The sequence below is a fragment of the Gobius niger genome (assembly GCF_951799975.1).
Source record: "Gobius niger genome assembly, chromosome: 17".
Lineage (NCBI taxonomy): Eukaryota > Metazoa > Chordata > Actinopteri > Gobiiformes > Gobiidae > Gobius > Gobius niger.
In genome coordinates this window covers 17,767,408-17,794,155 of record NC_136868.1, presented here as the reverse complement: position 1 = coordinate 17,794,155, position 26,748 = coordinate 17,767,408, and the positions used below count along the sequence as shown (strand labels likewise).

General features: G+C 40.6%; 1 protein-coding gene across 1 annotated transcript in view; it reads right to left on the bottom strand.

Moving 5' to 3' along the window:
- Positions 1-26,215, bottom strand: part of trabd2b (TraB domain containing 2B) — a 56,342-nt gene extending 30,127 nt beyond the window's left edge. The window contains exons 1-2 of the mRNA XM_079574589.1: positions 25,902-26,215; positions 23,169-23,738 (exon numbers count right to left, since the gene is read on the bottom strand). Coding sequence (XP_079430715.1) covers positions 23,169-23,738; positions 25,902-26,015 — 684 coding nt within the window. The 5' untranslated portion in view covers positions 26,016-26,215. The remainder of the gene's footprint in view (positions 1-23,168; positions 23,739-25,901) is intronic.
- Between the last annotated feature and the right edge of the window lie 533 nt (positions 26,216-26,748).

Genomic DNA, 26,748 nt, shown 5'->3' with positions numbered 1-26,748 from the left:
TCTGGTCTGGGTAGCCACAATTTTTGTTGACCGCACCGCACCCATTCCATTAGTCATTTTCTGTCCGTTTATCCTTTCTGGTTTGTATCATTTTGTCATATTAATTTTAATGCGCTGTTTTAGCTTTGTCCTTTTTTACGGAATAAATGCACTAGAAACGCAACTCTGGATCTCAGCGTATCTGTCACAATAGCCTCCTTGCGCGTCACAAAACTGAGCCATAGGACCCAGCCTCATATCCTCTCCGCGGCTATAAGGTTTGTTTGGAAGCCGCAATACTCGGGTAAGAACATATCTCAGTATGGAGAAACAGTGGCCTGTTCCTTTGAGTGATATCAGAAACATCGTCATGACATTTCATTATTGTTCCTTTTAGTTTTCAGATATGATATTCAACTAATCAGACATACATTATATCTTTCAAACTAATAACATTCAGTTTCTCTTCTCAATCATTCTCCACAAATCCTAGAAAGAAAAAATAAGCTTAAATGTAAATAATGTAAAAATGCCCTCACTACACATTCAGATCCATAAACGTAAGAAAAGTGCAGGGTATGAAGAAATCCAATATGATTAAGACAATAATTACAAGCTCTAAAGGTTTTAGCACCCGTACTCTGCATTAAGGAAAACATTGGGTTTGGCTCAGCCCCGTGACAGAGATCCGCTATAGCTCAGAATAGAGAGATGGATATCTGTTGTATTTGCGTAAGTCTTCAGTTTGTGTGTGTGTGTGTGTACGGCAGATCCAGTGAGAGTGAGGAGCCCAGAGCGTCAGGAGGCTGTGCGCCTGTGGTCTCCCTGACCAACACATCGCACACTGTGGCTTTAAATGAGCCACAAATCTCCACCAGGCCACGCCAATGGAGAGGAATGCAGCAGTTGGGCTGAATACATCGAGTGGAGTTTCAGAGTAAAGGCAAACAGGATAAAGCAACATCCACAACATCACTGCAAAAGTCTCAAACCCCTCCATCACAACATTGTAGTGCACAGTATAAACATGTTAATATTATGGGAATGGCATTGGAACTATAACTATAGCAATGTTTCAAGGTAATTGACCATTTTTATACTGGGTTACTAAGGATAGGATTTGTCATATATTACCATGACATAATTAAGTGTGTCCTGTTAAAGTATAATCACCATGTTCTTATACTTATAGGTACCATGCCAGTTCCATCCTAATACCATACATCACTGTGCTCTAAAGTAAAGTTCTACCAAATGGAAAGTTGAATCCACAGCAGAACTCACAACAATTACCTATTCTCTGTATGTAGATTCATCTATGTGAGAAAGAAATAATCCAAAATCCTGGAGTGGACACAATGCTACAAAGAACCAATAGTTTCCCTGATTCCACAGACTAGACCAGACTAACTGTGACTGTGCAATATGATATAGATACTGCCGGATCAAATTTGCTCGAGTCGTCAAATCTCACTATTGGTTCATAGGATCATGTAAAGTACATCAGAGCTATTCATCTAGAAGTGGCAACACGTAAAAGCCTTTATCACACCACATTCCCCACTGGGATAAAGCCTCTCAATTAACACTACACTTTTACTGGATTTCCTTTGGGTTAGTACTACCTTTAACGTGCTGATTTAAGGGTTAGCCTGAAAACTACCAATAAAGATTCTTTAAAATGTAACGTGAGATTGCCCAAAGGTCACGAAAAACAATGTCTGGCAGAGCGGGATGGAGCCACATCAAGCGGAGCCACAGTCGGTTAATCTGAGTGTTTATGTCTTCTACTTCATGCATGAGTGTGAGCCAATGACCCAATGGTAATGGTGTGGTTATGGGTGAGTGGTTATGGGTGAGTAGCAGTGGTTTCCAATGGACTAAAGAGAAGTCCATATTGGCTTGATAAAGACTTTTAGCTGTAATAACAAAAAAAGCTATTCCAGGTGTTTGAGGATTAGCATTATTAATTATTCTACAAGTTTGGTGATGTTTTTAAAGGATGTTTTAAGTTTATTAATGTTTATCAAGTGGGAAAAAGAAAAAAATTGTAATTAGGGCCAATGATAAGATTTCAGTCGCATGTCGAGTTAATACTCTCTCCCCATCTCGCTTAAACATTTGCACAATGCTGTAAATGCCAGGAGCGGAGATTTGTGCGCACACTCTTTGTTCAAAGACATATCCATGACTGTTTATTCCACAGCCCTGTTTCTCCCTCTCATCAGGTCATCATCCTCATTTCCTCTGTGTCCGCAGCCCCCCCCCCCCCCCCCCCCCCCCCACACACACACACAGACCACCCCCATCCCATCAAGTATAGCATCCCCACTTGGTTCATTTCAGGCCAGGCTTGCAGTGGCCATGGCAACGCTCCAGGAAGGTCGTGAGTCAACAGAGAACCGCAGAAGGGCCCGGTCCTCAACACAAGCCACTGTTTCCCAGAGGTTAGACAAAGTAATAAAGCTTTTAAAGGAGAGACGCCGATGTAATACTGGGGAGAGCCGTATACATTCAAAAACTGTATTTAATCCGAAAATGGGCAACTTGCATTTCCTTTATATGATCGTTCTCTACATGATACAGTTTTTACATAGTAGTACATTTTAGAAAGCAAACAAGAAAGGTTAAACCACAAACCAACAAAGTGCATTCAAGGAGAGATGGCATGGCTCAATGAAATCTCAGATGTATTATATAACAGATTTATAAAGAGTCCTTGGCAGCATTTAAAAATGGATCACACAGTGGCATGGATTTGACAGTGGTGCTTTGCAAAAGTCATTCAAACTAGTAAAACTTTCCCTCTATGGATTTACTCAACTTAAAAACAACTTCACAATTGTCAACTCAGAAAGACATGACTCAACAGGGAACAGAGGCTGAGCAAGATTTCATAGGTTCTGCATCTTCTACAGCTATAAGCCTAAAGTAATGTCTATACTCATTTTTCAACAATTCGACTCGATCTTGTGTTTCTAAATGCAGACTTCTAGACTAGCTAGCAGGACAGTCTATGGACAGATGGGAGGGCGCTCTGTGAAATCTTCAGCTTTATACCTGGCGCAGTGGCTGGACAGACTAATGGCGATGTACAGCAGTGAACCCTCCCCAAGCTTTTCCTGATATACAGACTTTACTGGCTACTGGCAAATGCACTGGTGCACTGATGTTCTTACACAAGATACCAACTTCATCCGTTGTTGAATCAGGCGGAATATCAGGGGCAACGGTGTAGAGGGGGTCGTCTCGTGATCGGAAGGTTGTGGGTTCGAATCCCAGCTCCCGCAAATGCACACTGTCGTGTTGGGTAAGACACTTCACCCTACTTGCCTCCAGTGTCTGCGTACATTGGTGTATGAATGAGAGTGTGAATAGGCTCCTTACTGTAAAGCGCTTTTGGCCTGATAAAAGTAGAAAAGCGCTGTCTAAGTTGAATCCATTTACCATCAGGGCCTAAATGCTTTTGACAGGCAGTGCAGGCTCAATCTGCTCAGTACTACTTTTGTTTAGATATTGTAAGCTTTCTGCTCACGAGTGCATAGTGGAACGCATACTGGGAGTTGGGTGCGTTCATGAAGACGCAAATACGCCCTGGGACGATGACACAGACACATGTTTATCATTGAGGGGATTGGCCGGGTTCCTTTCATGTAAAGCATTCCCTTGCTCTTCGCATGACCTTTCACAAGCTCTTATCTCACACCCTGTCTGCCTTTCTGAAACCCTTATCTATATTTTGCTTGTTTGCTTGTCATCCTTTTCTTATTAGCGGCCCCACCTCCCTATCCATCTGCTTTTCATCTGAGCTTAGATAGACAGAAAACTGATGCTGATTGACTAGACGCCGAAACCTACTACCCTAGATGTCCAATCAGATTTATGAGTACTATTACTGACTGCATTCATCTGTGTGTTTACTATACGAGTGTATACATTCCTGCATGCACCAGTGTAAAAAAAAAAATTGAGTGTTTTAAAATGAAAGCATGGAGATATTTGGCACGTTCCTAAGCGCACACACACTCACAGAGCTGTCAGGATCTGTTAGCTTTGGCGTTCTCGTTAGCATGCGGGTTGGATATATTTTCAGAGACGCTGAACTAAAGACCTTTCCCCCTCCCGCACTTCTGTAATGTGACAGAAGCTGATGCAGAAAGCACAAATCTTGCACATCACAGACAAACAGATAGTATGCACATTTTTAAATATTTGAGGAAGCATTTGTAAAAAGAGAATCTAGTTTCCTTTATCCAAAAATGCAGCGATTTGCATTTGATTTGGCAGGTTTTTTTTTTACAAACGATGCCCCTCCTGAATCCTGACTCAATCTTGTTAGTGTGTTTCTCGCTGCTTATGTTACAAAGAAACAAACCTGCCATTCTTGTCCAGAAGGTCTGTTTGATTGAGGGATATTAGTCTTTGAATGAGAAAGGAGTCAAAGATAAGACCTTGAATGTTGAAGGTCCATTGGAATAGCTCACGGGTGGCATGTAATCTAAAGCCAGTGTCTCCCATCCAGGGGCACGGGGACCCCGGGGGGCACTCGAGGGCTTAGCAAGGGGTACTTGGAACTACTTCATATGTGAAACTGAACATCAATTTTGAAAGAAAGAGCTATATTTTGCAGTAAAATGTATAGTTTTGGTTTATTTTTTACTTTTTACTTACAAGTAGTGCTTTTAAAGTGACTGCTTTCTAAACAAAACCCTTAAGGTAGCGGTGCACGGACAACCACTCAAAGGTCAAGACAAAAAAGGTTGGGAACAATTGGTCTAAGGTCGCACTCAAAATGTTGATTGATGAACTTAAAGTTTATCTTTCAGGCCTTTCTGTGTGTGGGGTTTGCATAGGTTCCCTCCAGGTTATTTAATTAAACTTCAACTTATATACCCGTCATCCATACACATTCAAGAATAGTACGTAAGTGTCCATAATATCTCATCTGTTCCGCCATCTTCACCTGTCATCATTTTCACAGTACAAAATATGAAGCAAGAACAATTTCCTTTTACATATGTCCACTTTGTTCTTTATGTTTCAAGTAGAATGAAACAGGGTTATAACAATGAGGAATGAGTGCATGCAAGGGAGGAGTATTTTATGAGCGAGCTTTAATCATCTCCTCCAAACTTTATTGTTTCTAAATGCACCGAGAAATTACAAAGTCCTACCTTCATCAAATAAATGCCTCCGCATCAGAACGTGCTTTGAGCGAGCTCTTGCAAATATCAAAGGCCAGATGCTTGGAAACACAAACCCACATTTTCTCTATGAATGATGTTACCTTTAGTTTCAGTCGCATTCTTTCCAAATGTGCCCCTGAAGAATCCGCCGCTGATTAAAAGATATTTATTTGTGTTTCTACGCAGAGAGAAAGCAGACTACAGTGAGACCAACACCATCTCATACCACGCCAATTCTATCCAACATACGGTAATTCATTCACAACGACCAATGCATTATGATATGTTTATCTTCCTTTAATAACTATGAGAATACCCAACTCCCTAAAATCTTCCTTCATTGGGTTTATCTTGAATTGAACATATTGGCGTAGTACTTTGCTCTTTTTTCTGGAGAATAGGAATTGGACACCAAAGAGCTCTCATTGTGGTTGGGTTATATGTTCATGTTTGACTCAAGTGTTAAAACAATAGAGACGCACGATTTGGTGCAAATCGGCGCCTGTTTGACAAATCTTTAAAATGTCACCTGGACACAATGTACTTTCTCAACAGCAGATAAATCTTCATTGTACTGAGCCTATAATCTGTCTGGAGTTGAACATTCATCTATAGATTCTCCAACAATAAATCAACATTGGATTTCCACATAATTGAGATTTCGTTTTGTGTCAAATCTCCAAATCGCCAGACCTCAAGAAAAACACAGAGACACAACCAAGATGAATGGAGTGGGTTTGAAAAGTTAACCACGACTTTCAAAATGTATTTCTTTGTGGCGGTGAAGCCGGTTGTTGGTTTCGGCTGCGGTGGTCAGCCAGGAAGGTCAGCTACAAGCGCTGTCGTTACTCACTTCTTGAAGCAGGGGATTAAAAAGCCATTCTCACTGCTCTCAAGTGCTTGGATTGGCGTCTAGATCTCGTGTCTACTTTCGAGGCTTATTTGCATTTGGGGACTGAGAAATCCCTTGGTTTCCATTCCAATAGTAGTTCACCAAGTCTTTGAAACTAATGTAGCTTTTGGCCGTTAATGTTCACACACAATTACACAGCGGTATCTGCCAGATGCCCCAGATGTTGACATTATCCCTTCAGAGAATCAACAATAAAAACAAAAGGTTTGTTGTAAGGTTGATCCAGAGACGCTTGGCTCACTCTGAGTTCCCAGCACATTTTTTACATTAGAGGATCGTGTTTTATCATGGCACTAGTAACTATTTTAATCCATTTATGTCAAATAAACTCACAAGATGTCTCGATTTCATACCATTAAGCAAACTGTAGTGGGACGAGAGAAAATTAACCTGTTTCATGCCGTTCCCCCCGATGAGGGGCCTAGGGTTAGGGTTAGGGTTAGGTTTGGGGTTAGGGCTAGGGCTAGGGTTAGGGTTAGGAATGGCAAATGTGGTGTAAGTTCTGTTTCACTCACATACTGGAGATCTCACTCATAGTTTCAGAAAAAAGAAGGTCTCGACTTTCAAATGAGGTATCACATTGGCATATAGGCTGTAACTCAAACCCTAAACCCTAACCCTAAGATGGCAGGTAACAGATTAAAAAAAAAAGATAAAAGCTAAATTAACTGGGTTCATCTCGGATACTTTACGTCAAGATTATATGTTTCAGGTGTTTATTTCTTAGAGAACTCCAGTGACTAGAGTTGTTTATATTCAACTTGTACAGAGGCCTTGGCCCTATCTGACAAACTCATTTATAAATCAGTTATATTCTTGCAGCTTTTAGATGCAACTTTAATGTGATATACAAAAAAAAGAGAGATTAGATTAGATTTTGTCTTATTTGCATTTAACAGTGGAACTGAAGTTTCCGAAAAATGACTGCAACGTATTATTTAGCATAGAGTATTTTCATTCACATACTGTCAAGCCAAGCACCTGCAAACCATAAATATTTCATATGTGTAGAGTTTTGCTTCATGATTTTATTATAGGTGTTCACAGCGGCCGGTGCATTATGGGACGTTCGATGGAGGCAGGTGGTCTGGCATGTTTCATGGGGGCATCAGAAACCAATAAGGCTGTCTGCGTTCATGGCCTCCTCTCGGCCAAGTTAAACTCATAATTGTAACGACCAGTAGAACAAAGTCAAAGGATTCCTTTTCTTTTGTTCCCGCTTTTCCCGAAACCTTCTGAATCCATCTCCAGAGCTCAGACCAGGAATGTCGACTGTCTGCACACACGGCTTTCTCCAGCTGACAAAGAAGCTGTAAATTAACCTGCTGAGACAATTTCGCCTGGATAAAGCAAAAAGTTAGCATGTTTATAGTTCACGTTAGAGTAATAGAATTTGAACGTTTTTCTCATTTTTTCAAGAGTATTAATAGCAAAACCAGAAGCTTGTCCAGCTCAAAGAATATTTGGAAGCTGATCACACGGTGTGCTTGTACTGGCACAAACTTATGGAACATTTTTAGCACCAACTATGGAACCACTGAATCTGTGGAATATATGAGTTGAGTGCAAACATAATTTAATTTTCTGAAATGCAAACAAAGCATTATGTACAAATGAATGTGTGTCTATCTGCGTCCCATATGCGCGGCTGCATAACAGCCTCAGACTTTCTGTACTCGCTGGCGATGGTAAATTATGTCTGCGACACTCAGTGGCCCCACCTGTTCAACATTAATAAAGATTTTAGTCCATTAAGCCTTTCCCACACAATCCTACATCTGTGATCACACACACGCTCACCTCAGGATTGCTCAGAGCTGACATGCTTCTCCGCTAAACTGTTTGCACAACTCTACCACCACAGACCAATTACACAGGGTCACATGATGCAGAGCTGAGGAGAAAATGGACCGAGCGAGAAAGTGAGAAGGAGTCACCCGTAAGGATCCACATCTGTCACTGAGTCTGAAGTGCAGTCAGCGTCACATCGTCAATTTAAAGCAGCACTAAGTAACTCATGCCCCTAGAGGCCATAAGCGGCACTGCCGGTGTCGTAGCATGTTGTGTTTTTTACTCATGAATTGTCCATGAGAGTAAATACTACGCTGACAGAAAAGGCAAAGGGAGAGAGGGATATTGTACATTCAATTAGACAGTGCATTATTTTATTTTTTCATTCAAACTTGGCTGTAAATACTGTTTAAGTGGCGCTAGCCCACAGTTAGCTTTGCCCGTTAGCCTGTTAGCTTCGTCTTCGTGATTCCATTAGTGTGTATTGGTGCATCCGACCCGGTTGCAATTGTGGTTTTCTGGCCAGAGACACCAGAGGGAGATGAAAGACCCCCCAATCATCCCATTAACACTTGTATTCACCCCAGAGGGACTACGAAAAGGATTTATTAAGGTAAACAAGTTACTTAGTACTGCTTTAAGTCCTTGTTCTTGTCTTCATCCGACAACTCATTTGTTGCAGAAACTACAATACTGCCACTTAAGAAACCTGCGCCAAATGATATGCAATTGCTTCATTTGTTATTGCATTATACCATGTACACATCAACTAGGCACACAAAATTATCAGCATTTTACATTCATTGTGGAGGCCCAGCTCTTTTTTCAGATGTGGGCTAACTCCTTGCTCTTGTACAGCGTGCTAGTGCACCGGGGCAAAATGCTGTACACTGTCCCGACTGGAACATAAATCCAAATCCAGGTCTGAACCACGGCATTCACTTCGCAGCCAAGTGCTTTGCTTATCTCAGAGGGTAAATTGACAAATCGAGGTTCCATGCTATTCGGCTGTAATTAGCTGCACACATCTCTTGGCCTCCGTCTAAACAACACGCTCAGCCTCACCGCTTCACAGTCGAGGATAAATCAGATTTATCTCCTTGTTTAAGTCTTTTATATCCTGCCATATGATTGATCTGATATTAAATTATGACAGAACGACTCAAAGCCAGCCCGATGTATGCTTTGGGAAAAATGAAGGAACGGCAATGGAAAAAGCTGTTCACTGACTGACAGGAGAAATTGAGCGTGAGAGAGAGAGAGAGAAGAATAATCAAAGGCATCCAGAGTTTTTACTTCTATTGTTGTCTTTTGACTTTGGCCCTCGGTGAACTGTTGAGAGAGTAAAAAGTGTCCAGGCCATGTTATTGTTTATTTTGCATGGTCCATATCGAGTTAGTGGCCAAACCCTTCCATTTCCCTCTGATCAAACTGAGTGATGTGTCTATTCTACATTTTATTTTTTAAATCCTATTCCGCTTCTTATTATTACATATTTTATTGGGAAGTAGTATGACAACCATTAGGTTCTAGTTGCATTTCACATACACCCCAAACTATTCTCTTTTTCGGGTGATTGTCTCATGCTAAGGATTGACTCGGTTATACATCGACAAAAGGGCAGTAAATGTTGCATTTAAAATCTAATTATTTTGATCAGAGAAATAATAAAGGTCTCAATTGACTGTGTGCAGGAGCAAAATAACTTTGCATCGTGCCTGTTCATCTACATTGACTAATCAGCTTATCTTGTTAAAATGAATTTGCAAAGTTCCACCTGCTTATAGTCCCGTGTCATTACAAGGAAGTGGAAAATGTCCAATAACATAATCTGACGGAGGGCTATACAGGGGGCTGGGGTCATCCGGAGGTTACGGACCGGGGCAACCTGCTCCTGACTCAATCCAGCTCAACACAGTTCTGGGAAGTCTAACTAGAGAGGTGAATCAAAGGCCTCAAATCCACACAGCTTTTCAAGGCACACAGCAGTAGAGCAACATTATTGACCCGGGGCAACAGGTTTATGTCTCCAAGCAGGTGATCAGATGTTCTGAAATCTGACTGTAAATGTCAGCCGTACACTTTTATTGATTAATACTTTTTCAAAAGAATGGTTGGAACATATCCCAGAAGTTACGGTTAATGCCATTGCAACATTAACCATTCATTATTGCATTCCTTGACATCTGCTATGGGCAAAGTACATTCACCGCTTTGTTTTATAGAAATGCTTGTCTTTTTGTTGCATTGAGATTTGAACACATGACTTTGGTGCAGCTCCAAGCACCTCGACTGTCCTGGCCAGACCGTGAGGTATCTGCATGTTCAGTATTATATTATTAGATGGGTTTTCCCTGGTTGTGTGTATACCCCACAGTAAATCGTGCAGAATATGCTCCAGCTAGGTACTCCTGACCAAAATCCCTGCAGAGGTTTACTGCTCCTGACAAATATGAAATGTATAGGCCAACTTTTCTTTCTTCCTTTGGGCTATTTGCACAGTGTCCCCATGTGATTTCTTCCTGGACAATAAGATCGCCGCTGTACTTCCTGTCCCCTATCTTTTACATTCACGATTAGCGGGGTCCCATAAAAATGAAGAGACAGCAGTTAATAAGGCTGTTGTCTCCTCAGGATTAGGTATAGGACAGAGCTACTGATGGACAGTCACTGCAGCGTGTATGAACATCTTGTTTGCTGTGAATCGTGCCCCAAAGGAAACGCCAGTGGTCGTAAGGAGCTTTTATCTTGCGCGCTAAAGTTAAATAATGACAATATAATATGTAAACAACTCAAAGAAATTTAAACTACATTCAGGCCGATTCTTTTTTTTTGCACAGGCTCGTTCAAAACTTTGCACTAGTTTTATTTTTTAAACACCCACCATTATGAACAGAGGGGTTTCCTTCAGTGAAGTCGTTACATCTCACATAACGTTTTTATCCTGCTCCAGTCACATCCAAACTTTTACTTACTGTCTGTTACCAAATCTTGAGCTATCTCTTCATTTGTGTGGGACCCTGCTAATTGTGAATGTAAAAGATACGGTACAGGAAGGACAGCGCCAATGTTACTGTCACGTGGGGTCCCTGTGCCCATAGCCCATAGCAATTAAATTACGACTGTTAAGATATTTTTGGAGCTCTTTGATTATGTTATGATACAAATTGTAAATAACAATTTAAATGCTCGTTATATTTCTGCTGGGCAAGTTGTGGAATTCTTCATAGCCGTTTTATTTTAACTAAATTATTTTTGTTTAATGTATTTGTAATCCAGTGTATGTGTTCATTTGCTCACACTGTTATACTGTTAGTCTCTTAATCCACGTTCATAAAAAGGATAATTGCTGGTGAGGATGCATGTGTTTGGTAGAGTATATAGGACGTATTGATGACCCGACCTAGACCCTGACCTTTTTTGCAATACGTGGAAAACGTAAAAGTCTAAATCACCTCTGCGGATGGTGGAGCGGTTGACGTTTGACTGACAGGATTTATGTGATTTTTATAACTTTTACGAGCCGAGTCAGTGCGGAGACATTTTCATATCATTCGACGGCCTGGGGGTTTGAGTAGAAAAAAAAACATACCACTGAGTTCTGTTTGAACTTGGCTTTTAACTTGTAACATTTCAAAACAAGAGTAAAGTATTTAACTCCCAGCCTCTTTAGTCCTGCCATGTGCAGAGTCTCGATCTGGGCCCGGTCCGACTGACTGTAGACTGTCAGGAAGCTGAACTCTTCCCTCCCTCGACTCTCTATATGTGTATATATATTTTTGACACTCTATATGGTGTTTATTATTGTTTATTGCTCTAAAGGGTTCGAGATTCATGTTGCATGTGGTGGAATTGACAGTAAAGTTTTGAAACTTAACTGCAGTAAGTAGATTTAACACTGTCGATCTCTTGACTGTTTCTCCAGCCGGGTTGTTAAATGGATGAATGGCACCTATAATGACCATCTGTAATGTTAAGTCAGTGTTTAAAGTGAATGCCATACAGTGCTCTTTATACTTTATGTCGATTGTGCCATTTTCTCACGTACTTGGCACATCATAAAACACTGAATTGACCATGGAGCACACAGTAATGATAAGGCCACGACAATGTCAGATGTGAGCCAGTTTTGGGGAAAGTATACCTTCATATGAAATCATGAAAAAAACAGATTCACTAACTCTCACAAGAGTATTGTCTGGGGATCTGTTCAGAAAAATGCAGCAGGAATCTGACGTATGAAAGGAGAATGTGTTGTATAAGAGAAATGTTCCGCGGAGTTGTGCTTTTTAAGACTTTAAACACTGGGCTGGAGCGAGACAAGGGGTGAGGGCGCACAGGGTGGGTCACATTAAAACCGGGTTCAGAGAGAGGCCTCCACTAATGCTGCCCTAATCCCTGTCAAGCCAGCTTCACAAGCGCACACACATGCTTAGATACGTGCACATGACACACACACACTGCTTTACGACTGCTGTGTTCAAGTTGAGGCTGATGTCACCTACTGAGAGAGTTAATTACCTCGAGTTCTGCAAAGAAAGGTACAATGCTTTCCTGTAAATCCATATACTAAATTTTCAAAATATATTTGTATCTACCTCTCATTAAATCTTGTAGTAAATCCAGAGATCGGGCAAAAAATTACATACAGAAAAATCAGTTGCATCCGATTGTAGACATAGATCCAATCTATTCAACAACAACAACAATGAAAATTACAAATTCTAACTAGCTGGCAAGCTATTTTGTATTTTTGGCACATATAGTAGTGGGCAATAAGGCAAAAGATTAATGTCACTACACTTCCTTAGAACTTTGATTCAAGACTACAACTAAAGAATGTAGAATGATTCATGCAACTAGTAGCGTTTAAAGCTTCAAGCTTAAAGCATGATGGAGGTTCACCAAAAAGACGAGTGGGTCAGAAAAAGTAGACGACCATCTGCTTGGTTGTGTCTGTGAATTAAGACACGGTCTTTCCAAATTGGCAGACCACCAATTCATCAAATTCATCCCACCACCCGTTCCTATGGCAGTCCAGCTAACCCGGCGCTGGCTCCAGAACAAACTGACTGAGAGTGTATTCGAGTTTCACAAGGGTGCAAATAGAGTTTCACGCCATTAAAATACATTGTGATACCATTAAAACTGAGGTGCAAACATTTCAAAATGAAGTTGCAATGCACCCTTTTGCACTCCTGGAGATCCAGGCCTATAACAGTGACACATGACAGTGTAGTTGGATGTCTCTAGTCTGCCTAAAGCACAAGTACTTGGTCCCTGCTTCTGCATGTGGAAAAATCACCTTTACTTCACTTTTGTGGTATTGAAGATGGGCTGCAGTGATTTATCCACTCCCCTTTATTTAAAAACGAATAGTCTGTGTCCGGTTGAGGGTAAAAAAAAAAAAAAAAAGATTGGTCAAAGAAAAACGAACCACAAGATGGATTAAAGTTTTCACTAATCCCCAAAGGTTGTTACACTCTTTGATTTTGTTACTGCCTCTGTCCCGACTGCAGAGGAGCACACATGACCCTGGGTTTAAGTGGGCCTAACCTGGTCAAACTGAGGTTATTAAACAACATTGTCCCAAAAGACAACAACATTCCAGTGGGGCTGAAAAGCTCTCCGGGGCATTTCTGTCTGTGATCAATCAGCCCTGGGCCCAGACAACCCCAGATTAACCTTACTGGAAAAACCTACCCACCCCATCCAAAACAACCACTAGTTATGCATGATATACTGCCTTTTTCCTTTTGTTGTGATGAGCAAATACAACGCGCGTGTGTGTGTGTATCTTTAGGAATACCTGCCTCGAGGAGCGCTCAATCACCATTTATTTTACTGCAATTTCCATGGTAAAAAATGACAAAATAATTACACAGTCGGTGCAGTCTGCAGTGAGGATGTAACAAAATGTGATGTGAAAGTTTAAAAATGGGAAGGAATGCTCATTTTCGGCACCGAAGGGAGACTGTGGGCGAGGGATTGGAGAGAGGGTTTTGGCACAAATCGGAGCATAAAATATGGAAGAGCACTCGGACCTGCCACACTTGTACCTCCCTGACAATGTGCTGGAGTCATTATCACAGGTATGGGATGTGCATTTCGTTAAGGCATCTGGAAATATTTAGCTTTTAAATTAATGGTGTATTTGCAGTAAAACAGCGGACTATTTTCACCCATCCGTTTGTATGTTCAAATTGGGGTCAGGGGTTAGGGTTAGTACAGCCTTTTTATCACAGGTTTTTAATGTAATACTTAAGCCATGTACAGTAGATCAACAGAATGAAGTTGCATAGGCCAGTGTTCCTGTCAAACAGTGTCCACCCACTCCGCTGTGCTCTGGCCAGCCATAATTGTGTAAGTGCTTCTGGATGGCAGTGGGCCGTTGGGTCATTAAGGGGCCTATTAAGTGATTAGAGAAACAGTGGGCCTGCCGTCTGCTGCTGATCGGCCTGATACGAGTTACTGCGCACTTTTCCACATATTTGCTCAGGTAATTACAGCTCAGATGTGAAACACCCTCGGATGTCATGCTTAAACAGAGAATCCACGGTCGCCAGCTCACTTAAAAGGTAATCTGCTCCACCCCCTCCGTTTTCCACTCAGTGTTTATGCGCGTGTGCCAGTAATGAATAGCGAGAGCTGGAGGGGACAGGGTGCACTGCTGCTCAGGCCTGCTGCCAACTCCTCTAGTGGTCGAGTGCTGTATTGCTACAAAAAGTTAATTAATGAAAGACAACTCAATCCTGTGCAATGGTCATGTAAACAAAATCCATGCACAGGAACATGCTTTTCCGTAGTGAGATATGTTCGAGTTGATGCGTAACTGTCTGGTCTTTGTGCGTGCGCTCAGTCACACATAAAGACCAAAGACGTTGTTAGCATTTAGCCTCTCCCAGCATATTCCTATAGCTACAAAGTGGGGAAGCTACCAAGCTCTTCCCAGTTTTCCCTATTTCAATACAGTTACATGAAAAGTCACACGATCCAAGTCTAGTTACACAAAATTAACCATGTCGATTTTCTAAGCAGATAAAAAGGGGTACTATATTGTGAGGCGTACTAACACCTTAGGAGCACTTCCCCTTACAATATAGTTCCCCTTTTTATCCACTTAGAAAATGTTTAATTTTGTGCAACTATACTTGGATCGTGTAACGTTTCACATAACTGTATTTAAATTGGGAAAACGTGGAAGAGCTTGGTCGCTTCTAACTTCACCCCAGTTTGGAGCTATAGGAATATGCTGGGAGAGGCTAAATGCTAACGTCTTTCATCTATTTGCGTGACTGAGTGCACGGCCAAAAACCAGACAGTTATGCATCAACTCATCTAACCTAAGCTAAGAACATATCACAGTATGTAAAAACAGTGGCCTGTTCCTTTAAATGTAAGTATAGACCAGGATTCTGGCTCAAGATCTGGAGATGAGCCCTTAGGCTCTACACAGCGGTCGCCCACTGCTTCCGACATGTGTGAAAGGCAGAAAAAAACAACAACATGACAAACAAGTCAACAAAAACAAATCATAAGTATCATCTCCACTACCATGTTTTCACTAAACCAGCCACTTTATTTGCCTGTATTTGTGGATACTGTAGAAAGATCATAACTTCATGAAGGACGTTCTTTAAAACTTATTGCTTTTGCCAATGTTTTCTGCAACTCACTGCTGCTTGTCGGCAGATGATTGGTTTCATTGAACAAAATATTCTTTGATTAGACTCACACAACCACATTGTTCCATTGCTTCATAGTCTCATCTATGGCATACGGCCTTGGCATTTGACTGTGCAGACTTCAATAGTCTTCTCTTCCAAAAGTATAAAGACCACAAAGAAAACCGTTTGACCCGAGATCTCTTCTTCTTTATAAGACAATACAAATTACAGTGTAAAACTCTAGGCGAGAGTGAAGTGGGCAGAGCTCGCTTTGCAAATGCCAGAAAACAGAAAGAGAGTAAGATCGTTTTTTCAGTCAACAGCCCATCACAGTGGCCAACACACTGCTTCAAATCTAAAATGGTATGTAAATATTTGACTATGGTTAAGGTTAGGTGTTACCTAATTCCAGCACTAAAAATGTGCTGTTTGGGTGGACAAGCCAAGAAACACACAGAATTATTTAGCGAGATTTGATACAATTGAGAGTCTACAGTGATTTAATTTATGCTATCACTCTTCCCAAACGCTGCCCAGTCTTTGAGGAATTTAGTGCTGCAGGCCCACGTTATTACATTAAATGTGCACTGTAAACGCACATCAAGCAAGTTCTGGATGTGTAAAGAGAAAAAAACAAATTACTGATTCAAATCTTGTGCCGTTTTCAACATAATGTATAACACAAACATGACATTCAATATTCTGTAAAGTATGAAGACTGAAGATTACAGGGGTCTAAATTGAGAATTTGGCAAATCTGATTGGCCAAAATGCTCTGTTTAACCACTGGCAATGCAGCAGCGCCCTAGTGCTATGTATTTTAATATTTTAATGCACTTTTTGGACAACTTTAATGCAATGTCATCATAGACTGTTCATTATACAATTTTAGAAGTAAATTTAGACTTGGTAAACAGAGATTGAGTCACTTCAACCACAATATGTGCAAGACTGCGACGACTTATATGTTGCCCGTGTGCCGTGCAAGTAAACCTAGAAAACTATGAATTCAAACATTTATGTTTTATATTGACTATTTGGCTATGGTGGTTATAATTAGAATATAAACTAAAAACAATGTAAATTATAATAGCATCATGTACTTTCCTCTGACCAGTGGATTTACAATACCAAATATAAACCATTTCCAGGTTCAGGACAAGCTGCTGGCACATTTAAATAAAAGCCATTAATCAGCTATCTTTTAATTCACTATATACCAGTAACACAAAACAGATTTAATGTATTTGGCTCTATATGCCATATATAAATATCCATTGCACATCATGTGATTCTGTCACTTTTGAAAGGGTGGATGTGGCTTTTAAATGAATAAATCACTCTCGACTGACAACGGTATGTTCACAATGTCATGGGAGTCAGTGCAGGGCCACAGGTCAGGTCTGGTCAGTAGTGCCCAGACTGACCCAGACTGGCAGACTCCGAATGGCTCTGCTGCTCCACAGCAGCACTGCCACTTCCCGTCGAGCACTTTGACCCCTGCCCAGGAGACAGGCGCCATCATAATGACGTCATTTCTCTGTGACATGGCCCAGTGGTTCAGACCGCGTAGCACCCAAGCAGAATAAACATGTGTGTTTATTTGCAAAGCATTTTCCCAGTTTTTTCTTTTGGTTTCCGCTCCAATGATACACATCAGTCTCTGTTTGCTAAATTAAACTAATATGAAAACAAAAAAGCTTATCTCTGCAAATACAAAGGGTTGTTTTATAAACTAAATTCCAGGTTTACTTTTATTTATATCTTGTGTTGAATGATTACATCCCATGAGCCTTGAGCTTCCATTAGCAATTCCCACTTGTAGTTGAAAGACTCATTTGGCTCATTTGTCTGGCAGTTAACTTCTATTGACCGAAATAACTGGAAAATAAAACAACACCTCGACTTCTTTGTTGATGGTTGTGTGAGAATTAAGGCACACCTTCCTCCGACAAGAGAACACTGATGTTTGAGGCTCTATGAGACCGAACTCTTTAAACTTATGTGCAGCTCTGGATGAAGCCATAACTGACTTTTGAAAATGTCTGAATCAAGCTGCGAAAATATTGTCAAGGATTGCCAAAAAATTACATTCACCAAAAATTGTCTCATTCTGTAAGATAAAACTAAAATGTTTGGAATGGCGGGTTAACTGTATGGTGCTTTTCACAAGACACAAGTCACACAAAGCACTTCTTAAAGTGTCAGAGATTTACAGATACGTACTGTATGTAGCGACAGTTTCCTCTGGTGTAGAAGCACGACTGCACACATCTGTGCCAACGGCTCCAAATTAGGGCTCAACCAATGTGGATTTTTGGGGTCTGATACCGATGCCGGTACGAAGCGGTTGGCATGGCCGATAGCCGATATATTGACCGATTTTTTTTTGTCATTTTTTTTTTTTCGCTCTCAAATAGCCTATTGTTAAACATTCATAATGATAGTGAAGGTTTCAATCACACAAATATAGAAATATATCTATTAGAGGTGGACCAATGTGGGTTTTTCTAAAGCTGATGCGGGTATGCACCGCTGATATTTTTGGCCATATTTTTTTTAAATGTCTCATCTAGAATCCTGTGCATGAAGCTTCTAAACATGTTGAACTGTGACAGCAGGGGGCGCTGTATATTCATGTTTAGTAGGTTCTTCAGAGGGAGCTGTTTGAAAGACAATAATCAGTAGATTCCAAAGCATAAAAGGGTCGGTCTCTTATGATTCTGAAATTATATGCAAAAGTCTACAACATAAAATATATTTTTAAAAGTGCACAAACTTGTGACTGATTTTCACCGCACTGTTTCTCTGCTCCCCTGAAGTTGTGGGAGGGCTTGTTTTAAAGCTCTGACTGAACTCTTTCCGGTGCAAAAGACGGGAAGTCACTTACGATTATCACTTACGATTCCTGAGACATCGGCCTTTTTAACGGTTTTGGAGATATTGAAAAAAAAAAAACTAATATTGGCACCGATATATCAGTCTAAATCCAAAACACCCTAATCTTGTAACTAGACCAAATTGAACCTTCATCTGTTTTAATCTTGTGCTCCTTTTTGTTGTTTCTTGTTGCCACAGTCCAACAAATAATGTCCAGTGTAACACAGATTAAACACCTGTTGTTATGCTCTGATATTGCATATCATTACAATGTGTTTTTAATGAATGTGCAGCACTTTCATGGCTCGGGTCCACTGCTGTTGCAATGATTTATTGGCTATACCTTGTCCAAAAAGCCACTTCCTCTGGGGTCACAGTCCCTGAGGCGACGTCTAACCTGTACCCCTTGCACTCTGGACAATCCAATGTTTGGGTTCAAACTCTATTGCATTTGCACCACAGGGACCTATTTAAAACTTCTGATGTGACAAATGATGAATCACTGGCTTTCTCATTTCCATTTGGCTCTAGGACGAGAGAGTGGTGAGGTTACAGGATATTGTAAGCAACAACTTTTATAGGGAACAACTAAACATGTGGGCTGATTGGACTTTCCCAGCTTTCGTTTCATGAATTTTCATGTTTTGAATTAGCTTTAACTGTGAGATGATGTGTACTAAAGCCTCACCTCTCTGCTTGATCTACCGATTCCCAATTCAGCCTAAATCTTCCTTCCTCTGCAGTTTCCTTTCTTCATGCTCCCACCTACACACTCTCTTTGTCTAACATCCTCCTGACCTCATCACTATAGCAGTCGAGCACAGAGCTGTCCAATCATCTACTGTGTTCAGATTAAATCACAGATTATTATAATTGAGAATAATGACTTCCATGTCAATTTCAGCTCAGCTCTGGAAAGACTGAGGAAGAGAGCTCATGGTCCAGTGTGAAGTGAAATTTATATACTGTAGTTCTGGCAGATTTCTATGGTAAAAAGTGATATAAAAAGGTAAACGTCCACTTCCACCTCCATTAGGCACTCAAAGCGCTTTACATCAATGAACCACTCAACCATTCGCACACTGATTCATACACTAGTGTACGCAGACACTGGAGGCAAGGGGGGTGAAGTGTCTTGCTCAAGGACACAATTGTTGTTGTTTATGAAGCATTTAGAAATACAAACACAGTGATCCTTTGATCCTGTCACACAGTTAAACGTCCCAAATCCAGTCATTGTGCCTGGAATTATATAGTATATTTCATGTAACTTCACTTGTTTGTTGTTAATTCCTTGCTGCAACATTTTAAATCCTTGGGAAAGGCGTCGCCTACTTGCCCACAACACTGGAGACTATAGTGAATAAATGTGTGTTTTGAGAGTGTGAATGAAGAGTGTGAATAAGGACGACTGATGGGAATTTGCCAAAACTTTTTCTGTCTTCTTCTTCTTCAGACCATTGTATGAGTTGGGCAAACATGCCTTCAGTGTTCAGTCTACATAACTGTCGGTCAACTTAAATAACATTGGTTTCTCTCTGCATAATGACAAACATGAAACTGAACAACTAAAACGTATTGGCAAAACAAACATATGGCTGGTATATTATGGTATATTATGGTAGTATATTATGCACGATTAAAATTAAACTTCTGCTGGTATCCCTAGATCAGTATCGTATCACAAACAATTATTCCATGACAGAAAAACAACATGGCTGCTGGACATGGCGCTTAAACAAATTGCAAAGCTGTGCTAATGTCAGCGGCTTGTCCTCTTCATTACTGGAAAGACCTTTTGCCGTTGCCAGGATTATTTCTAGTTGCAGTAAAGCAGCGAGGCATGTACAGTGTGATTTTGACAGAGTAGTTAGGAGGAGCTGATGAAAGAGGAGAGCCTGGGAGCCTCCTGCATCTCAAATTAGCCCCGCAGACCTCTGCACTGTCACATGGAGGCTGAGTCCTGCAGATTTGGTTGCACCGAATCAGTAATGTGCATGTATGGGACATAGATGCAATATTACCAGTATGGTGTCCAATGCAACATGAAGTATGTCTAATGAGATCTACGTTTAGCATGATCTTTTAAAAGTAGATTAAGTGTTTGCTCATGAGCAAAACGAGTAGCAAGTAGATAAGCAGTAGGGTCATTTGCGCATTTTTTCACACAAGCAGCACTCCCACGTTTACATATTAGATTTGGGGCCCTTATCCTGTGCTGACGAATTTCCAATGGTTAAATTAGGTGCAACATGTCCACAAAATTGCTGTGTGTTACAACCCAGCTCGCACTTGCTATTTAGCAGGCCAGGATGAATGAGAGTGTGTTTGAGAGTGCGCCTGGGGGACAACGGATGAAAATTAGCCCAAGGCTACAATCCGGTGAGGCGTGTTTACATGCATGAGACTCATGTATGTTCATCAACATGCACTGTTCCGACCAAATAAACCAATAAAAAAATAATAATAAAAAATATGGAATCCCGAAGAAGCTAACAGGCTAACGGATAAAGCTAACTGTGGGCTAGCACCACTTAAATTGTATTTGCCAAGTTTGATTGAAAAAAAAAATCTTCATTGTGTAAATGGCTGTACAATATCTCTCTCTCCCTTTGTCTTTTCTGTCAGCATAGTATTTACTCTCACAAACAATTAATGAGCAAAAAAACGCAACATACAGCCAGCAATCAAATGTAGTAGCTAGCATTGGGGCCATCTTCTTACGCAAGCTGTAATTTTAATATTGTTAGTGGTTTGTACTGAATAAGTGGATTTAGAAGGGTAAAGAATATGAATTCATATTACACATTACTCTGAAGTGACTGTACTTAGGCAACACGTGTACAGATTTTGACTTGGCTGCAAGTGAACTCAACGTTAAAGTCAGCTTTAATGTCAAATTCACCACATGTCATATAGTAATGTACACTTTGAAATGTAATCATAAAATAGTTAGATTATCTTAAAGCCTTGATTATAAAAATCTTCACACAACAGAAAGATTTGAGGGTGTTAAATGTAATTATGTTTCTATGTATTTTATGTTTGAGACTCACACAGTATAAAAATCCTCTAACACCGACAAAGATTATTTTTATAGACTCATTCCTTTAAAGTCCACCTAAACTTTTATCCAATTTTTGAGAGATCCATTCCCCACATTTCATTCCACATATTCTTCATACCCATAAGTTTCTAGTTACGGTAAGCTCATATCCACTGTGTATTAATGTAGGAATCCCTGTGTGGTTTTCTCACCTCCTCTAATCCATTCTGTGCATACATCGCTCACACAGACACACTCAGGGCAGATTCAGCTGTGGGCCTGTTTGTCTTGTGAGGTGGAGAGACATCTGTAACCATAAAACTGTCTCCACTAGACAGGTTTTAATCACTTTTCTTCCCTTTATATTGACTTCTCCCACATTCTGCAACTGTAACACCAAAATCACTCTTGGTGCACACTGTGGGAGCCATTTTTTCCCTATTTTGATAAAGTTGAAACTGCTTTTCTGGAGAAGTACTTTACACAGAAATATTGGGAGCACAGAGGTCAGTCTATATAGTCACATTTAGACCAGCTCTGTTGGCAGCACACATGTAGAGCTTATATCAAATACTATATGGAGGTATTGCTTTTGATGTGTATTGGTCCTGTTTTCTCTTTGCTGAATAAAAGGTTGTTGGAGAAGAAAGATTCAACAATGCAAGAGTACTCAAATTTCAAAAGACGAAAAGAAAGAAAAAGCTTATTACTAGTATTCAGAGTGGATTCCCGCAAAGGCACTGTCTATATCTTGATGAAATCTTAATGAACATGGGCTTAATAGTAAAGCCAGTGGCGTGTTTCATCCTGGGCCTAACGGTATTTGGACCAGCCCACATTTAGTCAGCACACCAAATTGATAGCGTCAGACAGACAGATAGACAGTCGGTGGTGTAGCTCACCCGGAAAATCAATGCACTGCTGAACGAATGAAGCAGGCAGCGTGTGAGTACATATTTCTCTTTACAAATCAGGCCGGCTGACAGATCCAGCAGTCACTAGTTACACTGGCCTGTTGGCTGTAAGAAGCTTTTAGATTTGGGTAAAGCCGAACTGGAGAAATGACGCTCTAAAGTTAAGAGGTTAATGTCACTTTTTCTACCCATATTTTCACTCACACTCTTGTTCTTAGAGCGTGGAGCAGCTTGAACACATGTGGAGAGGAGTTCAATGTCAAATGATATCTCCCTTCAGATGTGCAATGCCAAAGTAGAATTTTTTCCTTCTTTCTTTTTAATTTCAATACCTCATTATTTGGTACATTTACGTAATCTGAGTCCCCTGATTACCTGATTCCCCTGAGTAAAGTAAAGTGCAGGTGTAAATGCTAGGTCTGTCAAGATAATTACTATATCGACATATCGTTCAATAAATAACAGATAAACGATACATTTTTGGGCTCAATATTTATCGTCTGTACATTGATTAGCATTTCCCCCTTGTTTTTTCTTTGTAAAGCTTTGATTTCTAACTGAAGCAAATTGAGTTACGTTATATTTCATTTTTATATGATCATGCACTTTTAGAACAAAGGTTTTTTTGTAATTTTTATGCCTGAGAGTTGAAAGTATCTAGTATCGTTAGAGTCAATATAATCGTTTACCGCGATACTTTCCTGCCTCAATATATCGAACTTCAAATTTGTTATCGTGACAGGCCTAGTAAACGTTTTGTGTATTAACCCATAGAAACATGCGCAATCCTACCTGAGAGAAGTTGAGTCCATTCAGTGGATGACATTGCTCCTCCACTCTCTCCACCGCGCCAGTCGTCTTGCCCATCCTCTCGGACTCCTGTGCCAAAAACAGGTCCAGCACGGGCGTCCCCCTCGACCTCACGTCCCATTCGGTCAGCGAGTTCACCATGAGCATCACCCACACGGGCCGCTTCCTCTCCCAGTTTCCCGCTATCGCATTGAAAAGATAATCCGCGTACAGCCCGCGCCCGCGCTGGTCCGCCGTCATCCAGTGCGGCATCATATGCTTGACGTATTCCAGGTGGCGCTTGAGGCGGCGGTACAAATCTCGAGGTAGAAGTTTCTGCAGGTTCTCTCCGTGGGGCAGGAGTTGGCAGCTGGTGAGTTTGGAGATAGTCAGGGGGTCAGTTAGGTCCAGCTCGAAGAAGACGTTCGAGCTTTTATAGAAGGCCCGCTTGGAGTTGTCCGGTATGAAGTCCCAAACCCGAGTGTAGGGAACGTGGATGGTACCGAACAGGTAAGAAGGGGGCTGCGGAGGTGCTCTATTTATCGTCCACAAGAAGGAGTTCATTTCGCTTTGCTGGAAAAGAACAATTAGACAAAACTGTAAGTACAGTTGTTAGAAAGTATGGCTTTTGATTCTGATTTGAAGTTCTTGGTGCTTTAAAGGTTGGATATGCAGTATAGCATGCACACCTACAGTTTTAAAAGATCGCTGTAAAAATAAAGATACGCTCAGTTGCCTTCCCCGGCATACTTAGATTTAATGCCTACTTAATTTAGCCATAGGATCTGGCAACCTACAGCCTGCATGGGGATCTGAAAAGTCGATGGGAGGGCTGCTCATAATCACGATTATTTTTGTCATAATTGAAATCACGATTATTCAAACGATTGCCTTAAAAAACAAAAAAAAGAAAAAAGATTATTTTCAATTATGCTAATTTTGAAATTGTAATCGAATTTCGATTAACTGCACAGTCCTAGTCAGTGAGTTCATGAAAATGTTCACAGACGCAAAAGCACAAAAAATAAAAATCCTACGAAAGTTTTCAGTCTAACTATAGAAATCTCTTGTATGCAGCTGTGAGAGTGTCTCTTATTGGTGTGTACCAGAAGATTAAAATCCTTAATATGTACAAAGCCAAAATGTTTCACTTCAAATCCTACGTTGGTCCAATACTGTTCTTGTACCCTAAAACATTTTTACTATATGGAGTCACCCCAAAATGGATGCATAAAGAAAATAAAAAAATGTAATACATTAATCATTTACTGTATATAAGGGATTTCCAAAAGCAAGAAAATATTGGCACATACATCTTCTGTTGCCTTATAAACAGTAAGTTATACATAGACTGATGTTCCCATGACAGCGAGTTAGTATGAAGTATATCGCCAATGGAAAGACTTTATGGGGCGGCTTCTGGAGTCGTAAACATACCCTGGTGTATTGTTGAGAGCCATACCTTGGTTGCCAAAGCCTCATCAGACCTGGGAAGCAGATCGTTGAAGGCTAAAGCGTAAATATACCGCGCTGAAGCTCATAAAAACTGCTGACCTCTCTGTGATACTGTTGTTGTTAAAAATCTTGCACCAGTCACTCCCGTGCCTCAGACAGACGGATGCTTAGAGCCGGTTTAATGCAAACTACTTTCAATTCAGGAAGTCTTTTGTGGTTGTCTATAGAGAACAATGTCACAATGGAAATGAAATAATCACAGCAATCCAAGAAGTATCAAACAGTGTGTGCTTGAAATGTGTTTCTATTTTAAAGCTAAATCAAAATGCCATGTCTTAGATACAAACGTCCTCCAAATATGATGAAGGAATTAGTTTTCATAAACAATATCAAAGTTCTGGCCTCGGAGGCATGGTCTAATCAGCCATTTGAGGGATGAAACACATTATGGCAAAATAAAGTTATTTTAAGTAAATGTTTCAGTCTTAGGTCTAATCATGATCTCCTGCAGTTGTCTGTCTTCCAATGATATCTGCACACTGCCAGAACTGTCTTTGTCATATAAAAGTCTAAATACGCCTGCCAAAATCTGTCTGTGGGCCTTATCCGAATGTACTCAGGGCATTACTCCTGGCAGTGGATTTTACAAGGCAAATGAATGCAAATAAAACCGTCATAGCCTTTGAACAAAACTGCAACAATTTTAGGATACTGTTTTACAACTACATTGGTGTTTGTTTGTTTTTTGTTTTTTCTACACGGAATGTCCATTATTATGCAAACACTGTGGACAAAAGTGAGACACTGCGATCTTTTGAGGAATAGATGTACGCCTCTCAACTATGTAGCTACTGGAGCTTTTAATTTTATGGGGTAAAAAAGCCCACGAGCGTGATTCCTCATTGACCTTTGACGATACAAAGAGGCAACATTTACATATTAACACTAATAAAGAAGACTTGTGATTTACAGCTGATCCTTGCGCTTCTCTATATTGGCCTATTCTGTGCAAGGGTGATATATAATATTTTTTTAATTATACTATTATTTTTATGTTTTTATTCATTCATTTATTTTCTTTGCACTGAAGCAACATAATTGTTGTTCATGTTCCATTCTCAGGAAATGGGCCATTAACATTTCCAGTCTTTTGGGCTGTCCCTGTGCCTGCCGTCACACAATTAGCTATTTCTATATTTTTACATTGTCAGTTAACCTTTGCTAGAAATGAAGTGCAATCTCTGTGTTTATAAGTTTAAAATATTGGTGTTTTAGACTCACCGACTTTGGAAGATCGCACTGCCTCGGTCTGTCTGGTCGCTTTGCGCCCCATGGTGCCCCTGGACTCAGGACCGCGCTGAGGACGAGCCAGCACAAGGTCCGCGCGCACATCATGGCCACAACGTGACAGTGCGCTCTTGCCCTACCACCCCCGTAGGCTTTATGGACACTGCACTGTCCTGCTGTTAACTTTTCGTGGTGGCCTCACTTGCGCCTCTCCGCTGGAGGACCATGCCGACCAGTCGCCATGTCCCGGCAAACTTTGCTTGAGTCGAACTTTCCCGAGTCTTTCCTCACACACGGTGCTCGCGCTACACCAGAACAAACTCTTGTGAGAGGTAGAGCCGTGCGCTCCACAACTTTGGAAGGAGGTGGGACAACTTGTGCATTCCCTCCGCGCCCCCACTCCAAGTACACACACGGAGATTAGGCAGGTTCAGAGGGGGATGACAGGCTCGCGTGAGCTCCAGCAACTTCAGCTGAGGCAGAGTAATAGAGCATTTTATTCAAGTTTGTATTTGATGCCAACTCGATGTGCATAACATTTTCAAGTTAGAGAGAATGGTTAAAGGTAATCATAATTATAATAGCATTTTAATGAATGTTACTAAAATCAATAAATGTTGCCGGGGTTTTATTTTCAAAAATGTCATTTCAATTTTAAAGGCGTCACAGACACAACAAAGCACTGCAGCTCTGTGATTCATTACATCAGATTTAGTTGTTTATTTTACTCTCTACAACAAAGCACACTCAGTACATGTGGTTAGTCTCTGTTTTACATGGATTTCAACACAGTCATTTAACAGAAGTAAATGAACTATAATTCATATTTTGTCATGTGCTT